The sequence below is a fragment of the Chiloscyllium plagiosum genome, chromosome 38 (assembly GCF_004010195.1).
Source record: "Chiloscyllium plagiosum isolate BGI_BamShark_2017 chromosome 38, ASM401019v2, whole genome shotgun sequence".
Lineage (NCBI taxonomy): Eukaryota > Metazoa > Chordata > Chondrichthyes > Orectolobiformes > Hemiscylliidae > Chiloscyllium > Chiloscyllium plagiosum.
This window is the reverse complement of record NC_057747.1, coordinates 8,892,284-8,905,519: the sequence shown is the minus strand read 5'-3', so window position 1 is coordinate 8,905,519 and position 13,236 is coordinate 8,892,284. Positions and strand designations below refer to the sequence as shown.

At 43.9% G+C, this 13,236-nt stretch overlaps 1 protein-coding gene across 1 annotated transcript in view; it reads right to left on the bottom strand.

The window, feature by feature from the left end:
* LOC122541799 (glutamine--fructose-6-phosphate aminotransferase [isomerizing] 1-like) overlaps positions 1–13,236 on the bottom strand; it is an 86,887-nt gene that overhangs the window by 46,798 nt on the left and 26,853 nt on the right. The window contains exons 8-9 of the mRNA XM_043678794.1: positions 5,182–5,261; positions 2,348–2,453 (exon numbers count right to left, since the gene is read on the bottom strand). Coding sequence (XP_043534729.1) covers positions 2,348–2,453; positions 5,182–5,261 — 186 coding nt within the window. The remainder of the gene's footprint in view (positions 1–2,347; positions 2,454–5,181; positions 5,262–13,236) is intronic.

Here is a 13,236-nt window from a genome sequence, read left to right as displayed (position 1 = left end):
TACCAGCTGGGATTTAAATCCAGAAAATGAGCCGCACTTTCAGGATTATTGATTCAGTGACACACTCACTGTGCCATTGTTTCTTGTTATTCATTTTAAAAAGTGTTAACTGATGCCCAAGCAGCTACGTCCCCGTTCGCTCATAGAATCAGGCCATTCAGCCCATCGAGATTACACCGACTGTAGTGATTCGGATCAGCTGTACCTCAGTGATTAGGGTTGTTAAACTGGGCTAATCAGGAAAGCCTTGGTTGGTCAATATTACCAGGAGATCAGAACCTCTCAGTTTGAGAACTGACTCCGAGTTGGCTGTGTACAGTGAGTGTATGGTGGGGAGAAGTCCTCTTGGTCTGGGACATTGTCTTCCTTTTCTTAAAGAAAGGGAAATTACCAGGAGATTAGAATCTCCTCAACTGACTCTGAGCTGGCTGGCTACACCCAGTGTATTGATGCACTAGTGAACAAACGGTGATTTGGTGATGGGATTCGGCCCTGTGCCATTGCTTCAGTGCGTAGGCCTCAGACTGGGCCTGTGTGTGTGGGCCAGGCCTTCAAGCGTGGTCTGACAGCCCTGCATATGATGTCATGTGAATTGAGCTTCAAACCTCAGGCTTCAATTGAATGCACTGCACTGCATTTTTTTTTACTTTTGGAGGAAAATAAACTGAGACAAGTTTGTTTTGAAAGAGTGCAATGGTTTGGATTGTTGATCACACAAGGTTTGATTTTCTTTGTACAACTGGAATTGTATTTAATGGATTGAAACCTATTTATTCAAGGTTTTCTTTGATCTTATTTTTTCTATTCATGTTTGCAAAATATAACCAGGAGATTAAAATCTCCTCAGTTTGAGAACAGACTCCAAGCTGGCTGGTCACAACCAGTGTACTGTGCACTAGTAAATAAAGGGTGACTTAGTATGGGACCCAACCTCTATGTAGTTATTACACCAACCCTCTTCCGTGCAGCCCACCCAGACCCACCCCTGTACCCATAACCCTGCATTTTCCATGTGTAATCCACCTAACCTGCACTCTATGGGTAATTTAGCACAGCAAATTCACCTAACCTGCACATCTTTGGACTCTGGGAGGAAACCAGAGCACTCAGAGGAAACCCACGCAGACCTGGGGAGAATGTGCAAACTCCATACAGGCAATCACCTGAGGCTGGAATCGAACCCGGGTCCCTGGTGCAGTATCCTATGTTTCAATATCTCTGTCCATGCTGAACGGAAGTACAAAGTAACAGGAGTGGCTATCTGGAGTACCTCAAAATGGAAACCGGCTTTGTGAAATTCCAACAATAGAAGGTACCCATTGGTACAAGAGTTAGAACACCTATCCTGCTCAATTTCAATTCAGAAAAAACTGAGCACTTTCCCCTGAAATGTTGTCAAAGTCTCTATTTCATGAATAGTCCTTATCAGGCAGCAATTGAAGTCGAGCTGACATCTTCATGTCTTTCCTTAACAATCTGACTTTGCAACCTGGATGGTCGACTGATTTAGCAGATTGTTACACGTGCATGAAGTTATACAAGCTGTTTGGGAGACAGTGGTGTAGAGTAATTGCCCTGGAAAAGTAATCCAGAGAGCCATATTGACGCTTGGGGAATGTGGGTTCAAATCTCACCATGGCAACGGGCAGAATGTAGACCTGGAATTACAAGGCTACTCTCAATAATAGCCAACAAACAGTCATTATTGTTAAAAGCCTATCACAGTTCTAGATACGCTGTTTCGGGAAGGAGATCTGCCAACCTTTCCTAATCGGGCCTACACATGACTCTTGATCCACATCAATGGCAGCTAACTCTTTACTGTCCTCCCAAACAGAGTTCAAGGGTAACAAACGCTGGCCTTGGCAGCGTGCCCACATCCCATGAAAGGCGAATAATAAGTCCTTGTTCTCTTTAAAGAAACCTGGTCTTACTTTACTTGAAGCAATACACAGGAGAGAGACCCAGGAGTAAAAAGGTACTTACTGTTTCCCATGATGCTACAAACGGTATTGCTCAGGATGATGCACTTTGATGACTACTCTTAAACCATAAACGGCAATACCTTCCTGCTGGATTTGTGAAACCAGAATTTTACGCGCTTCAATTATCCAACTACAGAGTTAGCATGAAAGCCGTCAGCCGAAAGATTTACGCCAATTAGCAAGGCATTTTCTTAGCTGCTAAACACCATGGGTGGGCTTCATAAAACAGGACAGAAACACTGCGCGTGATTCACAAATGGAAAGTCTCACACCAACAAGTTACGGCACCCAACTTATCTTGCCCGTCATTCCCCAACTAAACGTGTCTAACTCAACCAAGTTCAGATGAACAAGTGGTTTACCTGGCATCTGATGCAATGTAGTACTCCACAGACTTCTCTTCCCCAACTGGATACAAGGAGGTGTCATCTGAGCGGGAAGCTGGACAGTTTTTTGTCACTTCTTTACCTGCCAAGATCATTCAGATATTTGACATCAAAACTCACAACAGAATGACCTGCTTGCCCTTCTCACAGCTTAATACACAAAGAGAACATAGGCCTTTCAGCCCACTATGTCTGAGCCGACTGTGATGTTATTCTAAGCCTATCCCATCTGCCCACAACAGCCCATATCCCTCTATTCTCTACCTGTTCATATGTTTGTTTGAATGCCGCTTAGACATTGCTATTGTCTTGGTTTCTGCCACCTCCCCTGGGCAGCGCTTTCCTGGCACCTACAACCAGCTGTGCAAAAAAACTTGCCCTCGCATCCCTTTTATGCGGAGGTGCCGGTGTTAGACAAAGTCTGAAGTCACACGACACCAGGTTATAGTCCAACAGGTCATTGAAATCACAAGGTTTCAGAACACTGCTCCCTCATCAGCTTTACGTCATAAACTTCGAAAGCAGTGATTTCAAATAAACCTGTTGGACTGTAAGCTGGTGTTGTGTCACTTCTGATTTTGCACATTCTCTTTAAGCTTTTCCCCTCTCACCTTAAACTTACATCCCTAGTATTTGACATTTCCACTAAGGGAAAAGGACTTGGCCAATCCACATTATCCATGCCCCTCATAATTTGATAGCCTTTATCAGGTCACCCCTCAGCCTCCGACATTCTAGTGAAAACAATCCAAGTTTGTCCAACCTCTCCTTATAGCTAATATAATCCAAACCTGGCAACATCAACCGATGGGCATCTTAATAGATGCCACATTGATCGATGAAAGAAGGCACGTGGAAAAGAACCCAAAAGGTCTATTTACTGATTGGGTTTGCACTTTTCGTACTGATATATGAGCTGGGTTGATGCATACCATGAGAGGGGAGCCTCTGCACTCGACTGGGGTCATCCTGGGGTCCAGGATGTATTCAGAGCAGTTACTTAACAAATCTTCTCACTTCTCCTTCAGTTACTGCGTTAGTTTCATCAAAAAATTGGAGGTGCAGTGGACAGCGAAGCAGGTTACATCAGATTACTATGGGATCTTGATCAGATGGACCAATGGGCTGAGGACTGGTGGATGGAGTTTAATTTAGATAAATGTGAGGTGCTGCATTTTAGGAAAGCAAATCTTAGCAGGACTTATACACTTAATGGCAAGGTCCTAGGGAGTGTTGCTGAGAGACCTTGGAGTGCAGGTTCAGAGCTTCTTGAAAGTGGAGTCGCAGGTAACTAGGATAGTGAAGAAGGCGTTTGGTATGCTTTCCTTTATTGGTCAGAGTACTGAGTACAGGAGTTGGGAGGTCATGTTGTGGCTGGACAGGACATTGGTTAGGCCACTTTTGGAATGCTGCGTGCAATTCTGGTCTCCTTCCTATCGGAAAGGTGTTGTGAAACTTGAAAGGGTTCAGAAAAGATTTACAAGAACAAAGCCAGGGTTGGAGGATTTGAGCTACAGAAAGAGGTTGAATAGGCTGGGGCTGTTTTCCCTGGAGCGTCGGTTTATAAAATCACGAGGGCATGGATAGTATATATCAACAAAGTCTCTTCCCTGGTGTGGGGGAGTCCAGAACTAGAGGGCATAGGTATAGGGTGAGAGGGGACAGGTATAAATAATATAAAAATGGTACGTATATGGAATGAGCTGCCAGAGGAAGTGGTGAAGGCTGGAGATTTACAAGAACAAAGCCAGGGTTGGAGGATTTGAGCTATAGAAAGAGGTTGAATAGGCTGGGGCTGTTTTCCCTGGAGCGTCGGTTTATAAAATCATGAGGGGCATGGATAGTATATATCAACAAAGTCTCTTCCCTGGTGTGGGGGAGTCCAGAACTAGAGGGATTAGGTTTAGGGTGAAAGGGGACAGGTATAAATGATATAAAAATGGTACGTATATGGAATGAGCTGCCAGAGGAAGTGGTGAAGGCTGGTACAATTGCAACATTTAAAAGGCATCTGAATGGGTACGTAATTCAGAAGGGTTTAGAGGGATATGGGCCGGATACTGGCAAGTGGGACTAGATTGGGTTGGGATATCCGATTGGCATGGACAGGTTGGACCGAAGGGTCTGTTTCCGTGCTGTACATCTCTATGACTCTAAGTGCACTCGTATCCCTCTGATTTGTATTCAGTGATCCTACTGCTGGATAGTCTTAGAATTTCACCATTACCACTGCAATCCCATTTTCTTTGTGTAAAGCACTGAGATGTATTGAGGTGAGATTTGCTGGTCACGTTAGACTGAGTTAATGCAATATTAAACAGTCACTTGGTACAGAACTCGGTAGTTCTGTGAAAAGATGTAATTTTGCAATTCTGTTCTGGTGAGTAAAAGGTGAACAGCAAGTCTGTTGTACTCCAATCAATATTGTGAAGCATGATACCAAAATCCTAAGACACTTGATAAACAATCTTCTCGGCTTTTTTTTAATTCATTTACAGGATGTGGTCATCACTGGCTTGGACAGCATTTATTGCCCAGACATCCGCATTGCTTTGGGTCTGGAATCACACATAGACCCCAGCGGGGTAAAGATGGCAGTCTCCTTCCCTGAAAAGTACATTTGCAAACCAGATGGATTTTTCCAGACAATCGTGATTATCATTAGAGTCTTAATTCCAGGTATTTTTACTGAATTCAAACCCACCATCTGCCCTGATGGGATTCAAACTCAGAGCCCAGAACATTACCTGGGACTCTGGACTAATCTCTAGAACAGAAGCGACTCTACACTGTGCTCCAACAGTACTCACATGTGCGATACAGAACTGGGATGTGATCTGTAGAAAGTTTATCATTGCTCCTCACGCCAATCATCAGAGGGCTTCCCCGTCTAAATAGAAAAAATAACAGCACTAAACATTCCATTTGTGATGCCTACAAATGACACCTTAAAAAACAAGAACAAAAACAAAAATAAACAAGAAAAGCAGAGGATTTAGAAGCAAGAGTAGGATTGAACTGCCCTATAATTAAGAATGATCATTCAAATCCACGTATAGAATCATACAGCACGGAAACAGACCCTTCGATCCAACCAGTCCATGCTGATCATAATTCCAAACTAAACTGGTCCGATCTCCCTGCACTTGGCCCATATCCCTCCAAACACTTATTCATGTACTTATCTAAATATCTTTTAAACATTGGAACCATACCCGTATATCAATGGGATATGTTGAGTGGTACTCACAGCTGCAGTCAAATTGCCAAACCTCAAGCAAATGAGGTGACACCACTGTCTTTGGTGTTGTTTTTTGAGAGATAGTAGACCAAGATCGAGAAATTTCCAACTATTCTTCAGAATAGTGCTACAAGACTGACCATGTTTGTAGGCAGAAGCTTGGCTTAACATTTACCTGGGAACTAGCACCCTCAATAGTGCAAGCAATCTCTCAATGCTGCAAAGAACATCAGTCTAGGTTATACTCTCAATTCTACAGACTGGGACTTGAAGCCATAACTTGTTGACCCAGAGACAAGCTTTTTGAAGAAAGCATGTTGCATTTCATTCTCAAACAGGACATTCAGCCGTCCAAGAGTCATTTGTGACTGCACTGCTAGAGCTGTTGGAAGGAACCTACACATATACACTGGGAAGATCCCAAAGAAAAGAGAGTCATAGAGGTTTACAGCATGAAAACAGGCCCTTCGGCCCAACTTCTCTATACCTCCCAGTTCCCTCAATTAATCTAGTCCAATTTCCCTGCATTTGGTTCATATCCCTCCGTACCTATCCCATTCATTTACCTGTCTAAATGTTTCTTAAGTGACAAAATTGTACTTGCCATCACCACTACCTCTGGTAGCCCATTCCAGACACTCACTGCCCTCTGTGTGAAAAAAATTGTCCTTCTGGACTCTTTTGTACCTCTCCCCTCTCACCTTAAACCTATGCCCTCTGATTTTAGACTCCCCTACCATGGGGAAAAGCTGTTGGCTAGCTACCTTACCTATGCCTTTCATGACTTTATAGACCTCTATAAAAGGTCATCACCTCAATCTCCTACACTCCAGGCAGAAAAATCCCAGTCTTTTCAGCCTCTCCTTATAACTCAAACCTTCCAGTACAGCGAGAATACTAGTAAATCTTTTTGCACCCTTTCTAGTTTAGTAACATCCTTTCTATAGCAGGGTGACCAGAACTGAACGCAGTACTCCAAATGTGGCCCCACCAGCATCTTGTACAGCTGCAACAGAACAACCCAACTCCTATACTCAAAGCTCAAAATGTGAGAAATGCTAACACTTCAGGGATTGAGTGATGATATCTTAACACTTCCTAGATCTAATCAATTAGAGATTGGTCTCTAAATTAATTTTAAATGGCAAACACATCTGCTCTAAGCCCCTGTGTTTGAAATGTGGATGGGAGATGCCTTGGGATGGCGTGTGTGAAGAGTTGGTGAGGAGGGTCATTTCATTCAGAAGGAAATTTGAGAGGCAAGATTGGAAATTCTCATGCCAAGGCTTCTGCTGGCGATTCCCAACACTTGGAAAAGCCACTTTAAGTCAAGCCAGCTGTTGATCTCATTACCGAGCAGACTGATGCAAGGATCTGCTTGGGACCTTACGAAAATCTCTTGAGATTCATGGTGATTTACCTCAGGTGGAATGGCAGGTTCTGAACCTGATGGATTGTGGGGCCCTCCTCCAAATAAAGAAGAAAACTCAAACTGACATGTCAGAGGAGAGGGTGCTTGCCTCAACTGAGTCGGACATTCAAGTTCCAAGCCATAGGTTTGCAATCCAATCCTAGACTGACACTCCACTGTAATGCTGACAGAGTGCAGCACTGTCAGAGCTCCTTTCTCACAGATAAGATGTGAAACTGGGTTAGTTGCCTCCATTACTCAGATCTTTGAGTCTAGGAGTTGGGACGTCATGTTGAGATTGAACAGGTCGTTGGCGAGGCCTTTTCTGGAGTAGTGTGTGCAATTCTGGTTGCTCTGTTAACTCTTCACACACCCTATCCTGTGGCATCTCCTATCCACATTTCAGGGTGTAGAGCAGATATGTTTTAAGATTAATTTAGAGACCAACCGCTAATAATTAGATGTAGGAAGTGTTAATTATCATCCCTCAATCTCTGAAATGTTAGCATTTCTCACATTTTGAGCTCTGTTATTATTCAGCTGGAGAGGATTCAAAAGAGAAATACCAGGATGTTGCCAGGATTGGAGGGTTTGAGGTGTAAGGAGAGGCTGGATTGGCTGGGACTTTTTTCACTGGAGTGTAGGAAGTTGAGGGGGAACTTATAGAGGTTGTTAAGATCACGAGGGGTATAGATAAGGTTAATAGCAGGTGAATTTTCCCTATGGTGGGGGAGTTCAAAACTAAGGGGCATATCTTTAAGTTGGGAAGAGGAAGTTTTAAAGAGAATATGAGGGGCAACTTTTTTTTTTAAAACAGAGGGCGGTTTGTGTGGAGAATGAACTTTCCAGAGGAACTGCTGGATGCGTGTACAGTTACAACATTTAAAAGACATCTTGATAAGTACTTGAGCAAATGTTGTGAGGGATATGCCCCGTGCCACCGTGCCGCTTGAGCTCTGTTATTATTCAGCCGGAGAGGATTCAAAAGAGAAATACCAGGATGTTGCCAGGATTGGAGGGTTTGAGGTGTAAGGAGAGGCTGGATAGGCTGGGACTTTTTTCACTGGAGTGTAGGAGGTTGAGGGGGAACTTATAGAGGTTGTTAAGATCACGAGGGGTATAGATAAGGTTAATAGCAGGTGAATTTTCCCTATGGTGGGGGAGTTCAAAACTAGGGGGCATATCTTTAAGTTGGGAGGAGGAATATGAGGGGCAACTTTTATTTTAAACAGAGGGTGGTTCGTGTGGAGAATGAACTTTCCAGAGGAAGTGCTGGATGCGTGTACAGTTACAACATTTAAAAGACATCTTGATAAGTACTTGAGCAAATGTTGTGAGGGATATGCCCCAAGCACAGGCAGATAGGAATGGCTTAGTTTGGGAAGATAGTCAGCAGGGAATGGTTGGACCAATGAAGGGTCTGTTTCCGTGCTTTCTGACTGAGACTGACCTGCTGCACGAGCAGACAAGATAAGTGGAGGTGCTGGTGTAGTGGCAATGCCACTGGATTAGCAACCCAAAACCAGAGGCAATGTTTTGGGAACGTGGGCTCGAATCCAACCATAACAGATAACATTTGAATTCAAAGGCGGGGGCGGGGGCGGCTGCACTTTAAAAATTATCTAATCTAATAGATAAAATGTTTTACTGCTGAAATGTTTTACTACCCATCTAGCTCACTCATATTCTTTAGGGGAGGAAATCAATTGTCTTGACAGGGTCTGGCCTACATATGTCTCCAGACCCACAGCAAAGGGATGCTTTTTACCTCCCCACTGGGAAATTAGGGACTGGCAATAGATGCTGGCACAGCCAGCAACACCCACATCCCATGAATGAACTTTTAAAAATCCTGTGATATTCCAAGAACCTAAGAACTAAGAGCCGGAGGTTGCCATTGGACTCATGAAACCGGCCCTTCGGTCCAACCCGTCCATGTCGACCAGGTATCCCAACCCAATCTAGTCCCACCTGCCAACACCCGGCCCATATCCCTCCAAACCCTTCCTATTTATACACGCATCCAAATGCCTCTTAAATGTTGCAATTGTACCAGCCTCCACCACTTACTCTGGCAGCTCATTCCATACACGTACCACCCTCTGCGTGAAAAAGTTACTTCTTAGGTCCCTTTTATATCTTTCCCCCCTCACCCTAAACCTGTGCCCTCTAGTTCTGGACTCCCCGACCCCAGGGAAAAGACTTTGTCTATTTACCCTATCCACGCCCCTCAGCCTCTGACGCTCCAGGTCTCTTTGTTTAGCAACACTCCCTAGGACCTTACCATTAAGTGTATAAGTCCTGCTAAGATTTGCTTTCCCAAAATGCAGCACCTTACATTTGTCTATATTAAACTCCATTTGCCACTTCTCAGCCCATTGGCTCATCTGATCAAGATCTTGTTGTAATCTGTGGTATCCTTCTTCGCTGTCCCTTACACCTCCATTTTTTGAGGTGTTTTGAGACCATTCAGCCCCTCGAGCCTGGTCCGCCATTCAATATGCTCACGGCAGATCTCATCTCGGCCTCAACTCCACTTACCAGCCGTTCCACAAAACCCTTCAAATTATCGAAAATTAAAAATCAGTCTATCTCCATCTTCAAATTTATTCAGTGTCCTGGTGTCCATTGCAATCTGGGGGAGTGAATTCCACAGATTCATGATAATGTAACTTCTCTTCATCTCAGTTTTAAATCCACTATCCCTTACCCAAAGCTGAGAAGTAAGCTCCTGCACCCTAACTACAACTTATTACTTAAATCAATATCACTTAAAATCAATCTATCTGGTTATTTTTAAAAACTTGTGAGAACTTGCTCTGCCAATTCTGATGGTATAGTGGACAGTGAAGGTGGTTATCTCAGATTACAAAGGGGCTTTTACCAAGATCCACTGGGCCAAGGAGTGGCAGATGGAGTTTAATTTGCAGAAATGCGAGGTGCTACATTTTGGTAAAACAAACAAAAACAGGACCTATACAGTTAAATGACAGGGGAGTTGTCAAACAGAGAGACCCAGGGTTCAGCTACATAGTTCTTTGAAAATTATATCACAGGTAGACAGGGTGGTTTGGCATACTTGCCTTCATTGCTCAGACCACTGGGGGTTGGAGTTGTGACATCATGTTATGTTCGTACCAGACACTGTGAGGGAACCTTTAGATTACTGCGTACCATTCTGGTTGCCCTGCTGTAGGATCCTAATTTGCTGTCCACCTTGCTACACTTTGACTCCTTTGTCAATCAAAAACTCAAGTCTTCAAATGTTTTTTTAATGATGTTGCCTTCTCCGCTATCTGGGGAAGAAAATTCCAAACAGCATTGACCCTGGTGAAAAAAAACTCTTAATCTTTGCCTTAAATGGAATAACTCCTTATTTTCAAAACTGTATCCCGTACTTCATAAGAGGAAACACTCTCTTAGTATTCATCTTGTCAAGTCCCATAGGACTCTAAATAAGACCACCCCTCATTCTTCCAAACTCCAACAGATACAGGCCCAATCTGACCAATCTTTCCTCACAAAACAAGTCCTTCTCTTTGACAAATCACGGTAGGATGCAGTATGGAGAGTGAGGCATGGAAGCAGCTTTCATTACTGGAAAAGAGGTGAAGAGGTCCTGGCACACACTGGCTGAGTTTTACAGCCATGGTCAAGACTAAAGTCCAATTCCTACAAAGCAGGGGGTTAATGTTTTGCAGCCATTTCTGGAAACCCCAAGTGCCCATTAGGCAACAAACTGCCTCCAATCAGAACTATCACCCATTTCAGGATGGCAATCCTAACTCTTGGAGTGGCCAACCCATCACCAATCCAGGCAGCACCAGTCAAAGATAGTGGTTAGTGCTGGTACTGCAGCTAGCCAGTATCAGCAGAATGGAAGAGGCCCTGGAATGGGGGCAAAGTGAGTGGGGCTTACAGGAAGGCTGTGACAAGGGAGAGTTTTGAGGGGAGGGATGCAGTTTGCCAGGGCTCATTTATTATAGTTGGATTGTAGCTAGAACTCCCTTCCTAACAGCCGCGTGGAGTGGGTCTGCACCACAAGGACCACAGTGGTCCGAATGAACAGCTCACTACCACCACCATCACCCGGACCAGGACAATTTGAGGTAAAAATAAATAAATAGTGGCCTCACCAACAATGTGCCCATTCCAAGAAATCATTAAGAGAAAGCTTATAAGAAAATGTACAAATACCAAGATGGATAACTTCACAACAAATACCAAAAATTGGGAGGGAGAGGACAAAAATCAGAAGAGACTCCTTGCTAAAATGAAGGTTTTATTGAACAGAGGCAGCATTAAATGCCGTACTGTAGGATTCTAGGGGCAGTGAAACTCTGACTTCTGAAAGATTTGCATTGAAAAGCTGAACGGAAATAACTTTAAAGCATTCAAATGCATCCTGAAAATGTTTCTGCTGCTCTTAGGCTCCATTGATCAAACCTTGCAGACTTCAGCTGATCCCTCAGAGATTAGTTTATCTTACTCATACCTCTACAGCAAAAACATACACATCAACCACAGGGGTAAACAGAGAGTGACTGGTTAGGTGGAGACTCTGCTAACATTCCTGTGGATTTGCCAACAGACAGACACACACACATTTTGACAAGAATGGTCATCATTTAGAAGCACCTTCCGTCCAGATTTCCAGTGGAGTACTGGAAGTCAACACGGCCTGAACTCTGAAAGTGCTTTGTGAACAGACTGATATCACATTCAGACAGCTCAGGGCCAAGTAGCAAATAAAATTACTTGTGCCCTTCGTCATTTCAACTTGACAACACACGAGCCAGTAATGGGCCACACGGAGGAACACCAATGAGAGAAGGAGGGAGGCCATTAAGCTGATGAAATCCTTTCATCACATCTCAAATAACTCCAGAGTTTCTCTCTCTATCTCTACCTTCTACAAAAATTATCCCAGTTCAATAATCATGCAATTCAAAGTAGTGACTGACATAAATTAGTCTTTTAACCATTTGCATTACACCCCCTGGGCCTGTATTCATAGTTTAGCTTGAAATATGAATGCTTTATATAGCATTTAACCCATTCTCACCCATCTACCTTGGTTCCTGGTTAAGCAATGTCTCAATTTTAACATTCTCACTCGGGTACACGGCTTCTGAAATATTTCCTCTAGTTCCTCTTGAACATCTCCAACAGGATCCATGCTTTCTGCAGCCAAGGCCGTAACCTCCCTCTCAACCCTTCCCTCCATCTTCAAGCGGCTACTTAAACCATCTCCTTGACTACCTCCATGCTCACATTACCTTACGTGGCTCAGTGTCAAATGTAGCTACACCACTCTCCTGAGCGGAACCTGGGAATATTTTGTCTCATTCAAAAGGGCTACACAAATGCAAATTGTTGTTTAAAATGCAACACCCAGCAACGCTCTGTACTGTATTATATCTCATTCCTTGCTGCTTTGTCAGATTTTTAGTGCAGTGACATTTGACACATGTTGATTAGAAACACAGGGATATTAGCACTGACCCCAGGGACACATCACTGGATGGCATGGTGGCTCAGTGCTTAGCAGTGCTGCCTCACAACACTGAGTTTGATTCCAGCCTGAGGTAACTGTCTGTGTGGAGTTTGCACATTCGCTCTGAGTCTGCGTGGGTTTCCTTTGGGTGCTCCGGTTTCCTCCCACAGTCCAAAGATGTGCAGGTCAGTGAATTGGTCGTGCTAAAAGGCCCATAGTGTTAGATGCATTAGTCAGAGGGAAATGGGTGACTCTTTGGAGGGTCGGTATGGACTTGTTGAGCCAAAGGGTTTGTTTCCACACTGTGGGGAATCTAATCACACCCAGGATTGACAAGAGGTCATTGACACAAAGCATTCTTACTTTACTCTCTAAACAGATTCTGCCAATCTTACATTCCCATTCATTCCAGGACCTGATCAGGTGTACCCGAGAGCTCTGTGAGAAGCTAGAGAAGTGATTGCTGGGCCTCTTGCTGAGATATTTGTATCATCGATTGTCACAGGTGAGATGCAGGAAGACTGGAGTTGGCAAACATGGTGCCACTGTTTAAAAAGGGCAGTAAAGACAAGCCAGGGAACTATAGACCGGTGAGCCTGGCCTCGGTGGTGGGCAAGTTGTTGGAGGGAATCCTGAGGGACAGGATGTACATGTATTTGGAAAGGCAAGGACTGATTAGGGATAGTCAACATGGCTTTGTGCGTGGGAAATCATGT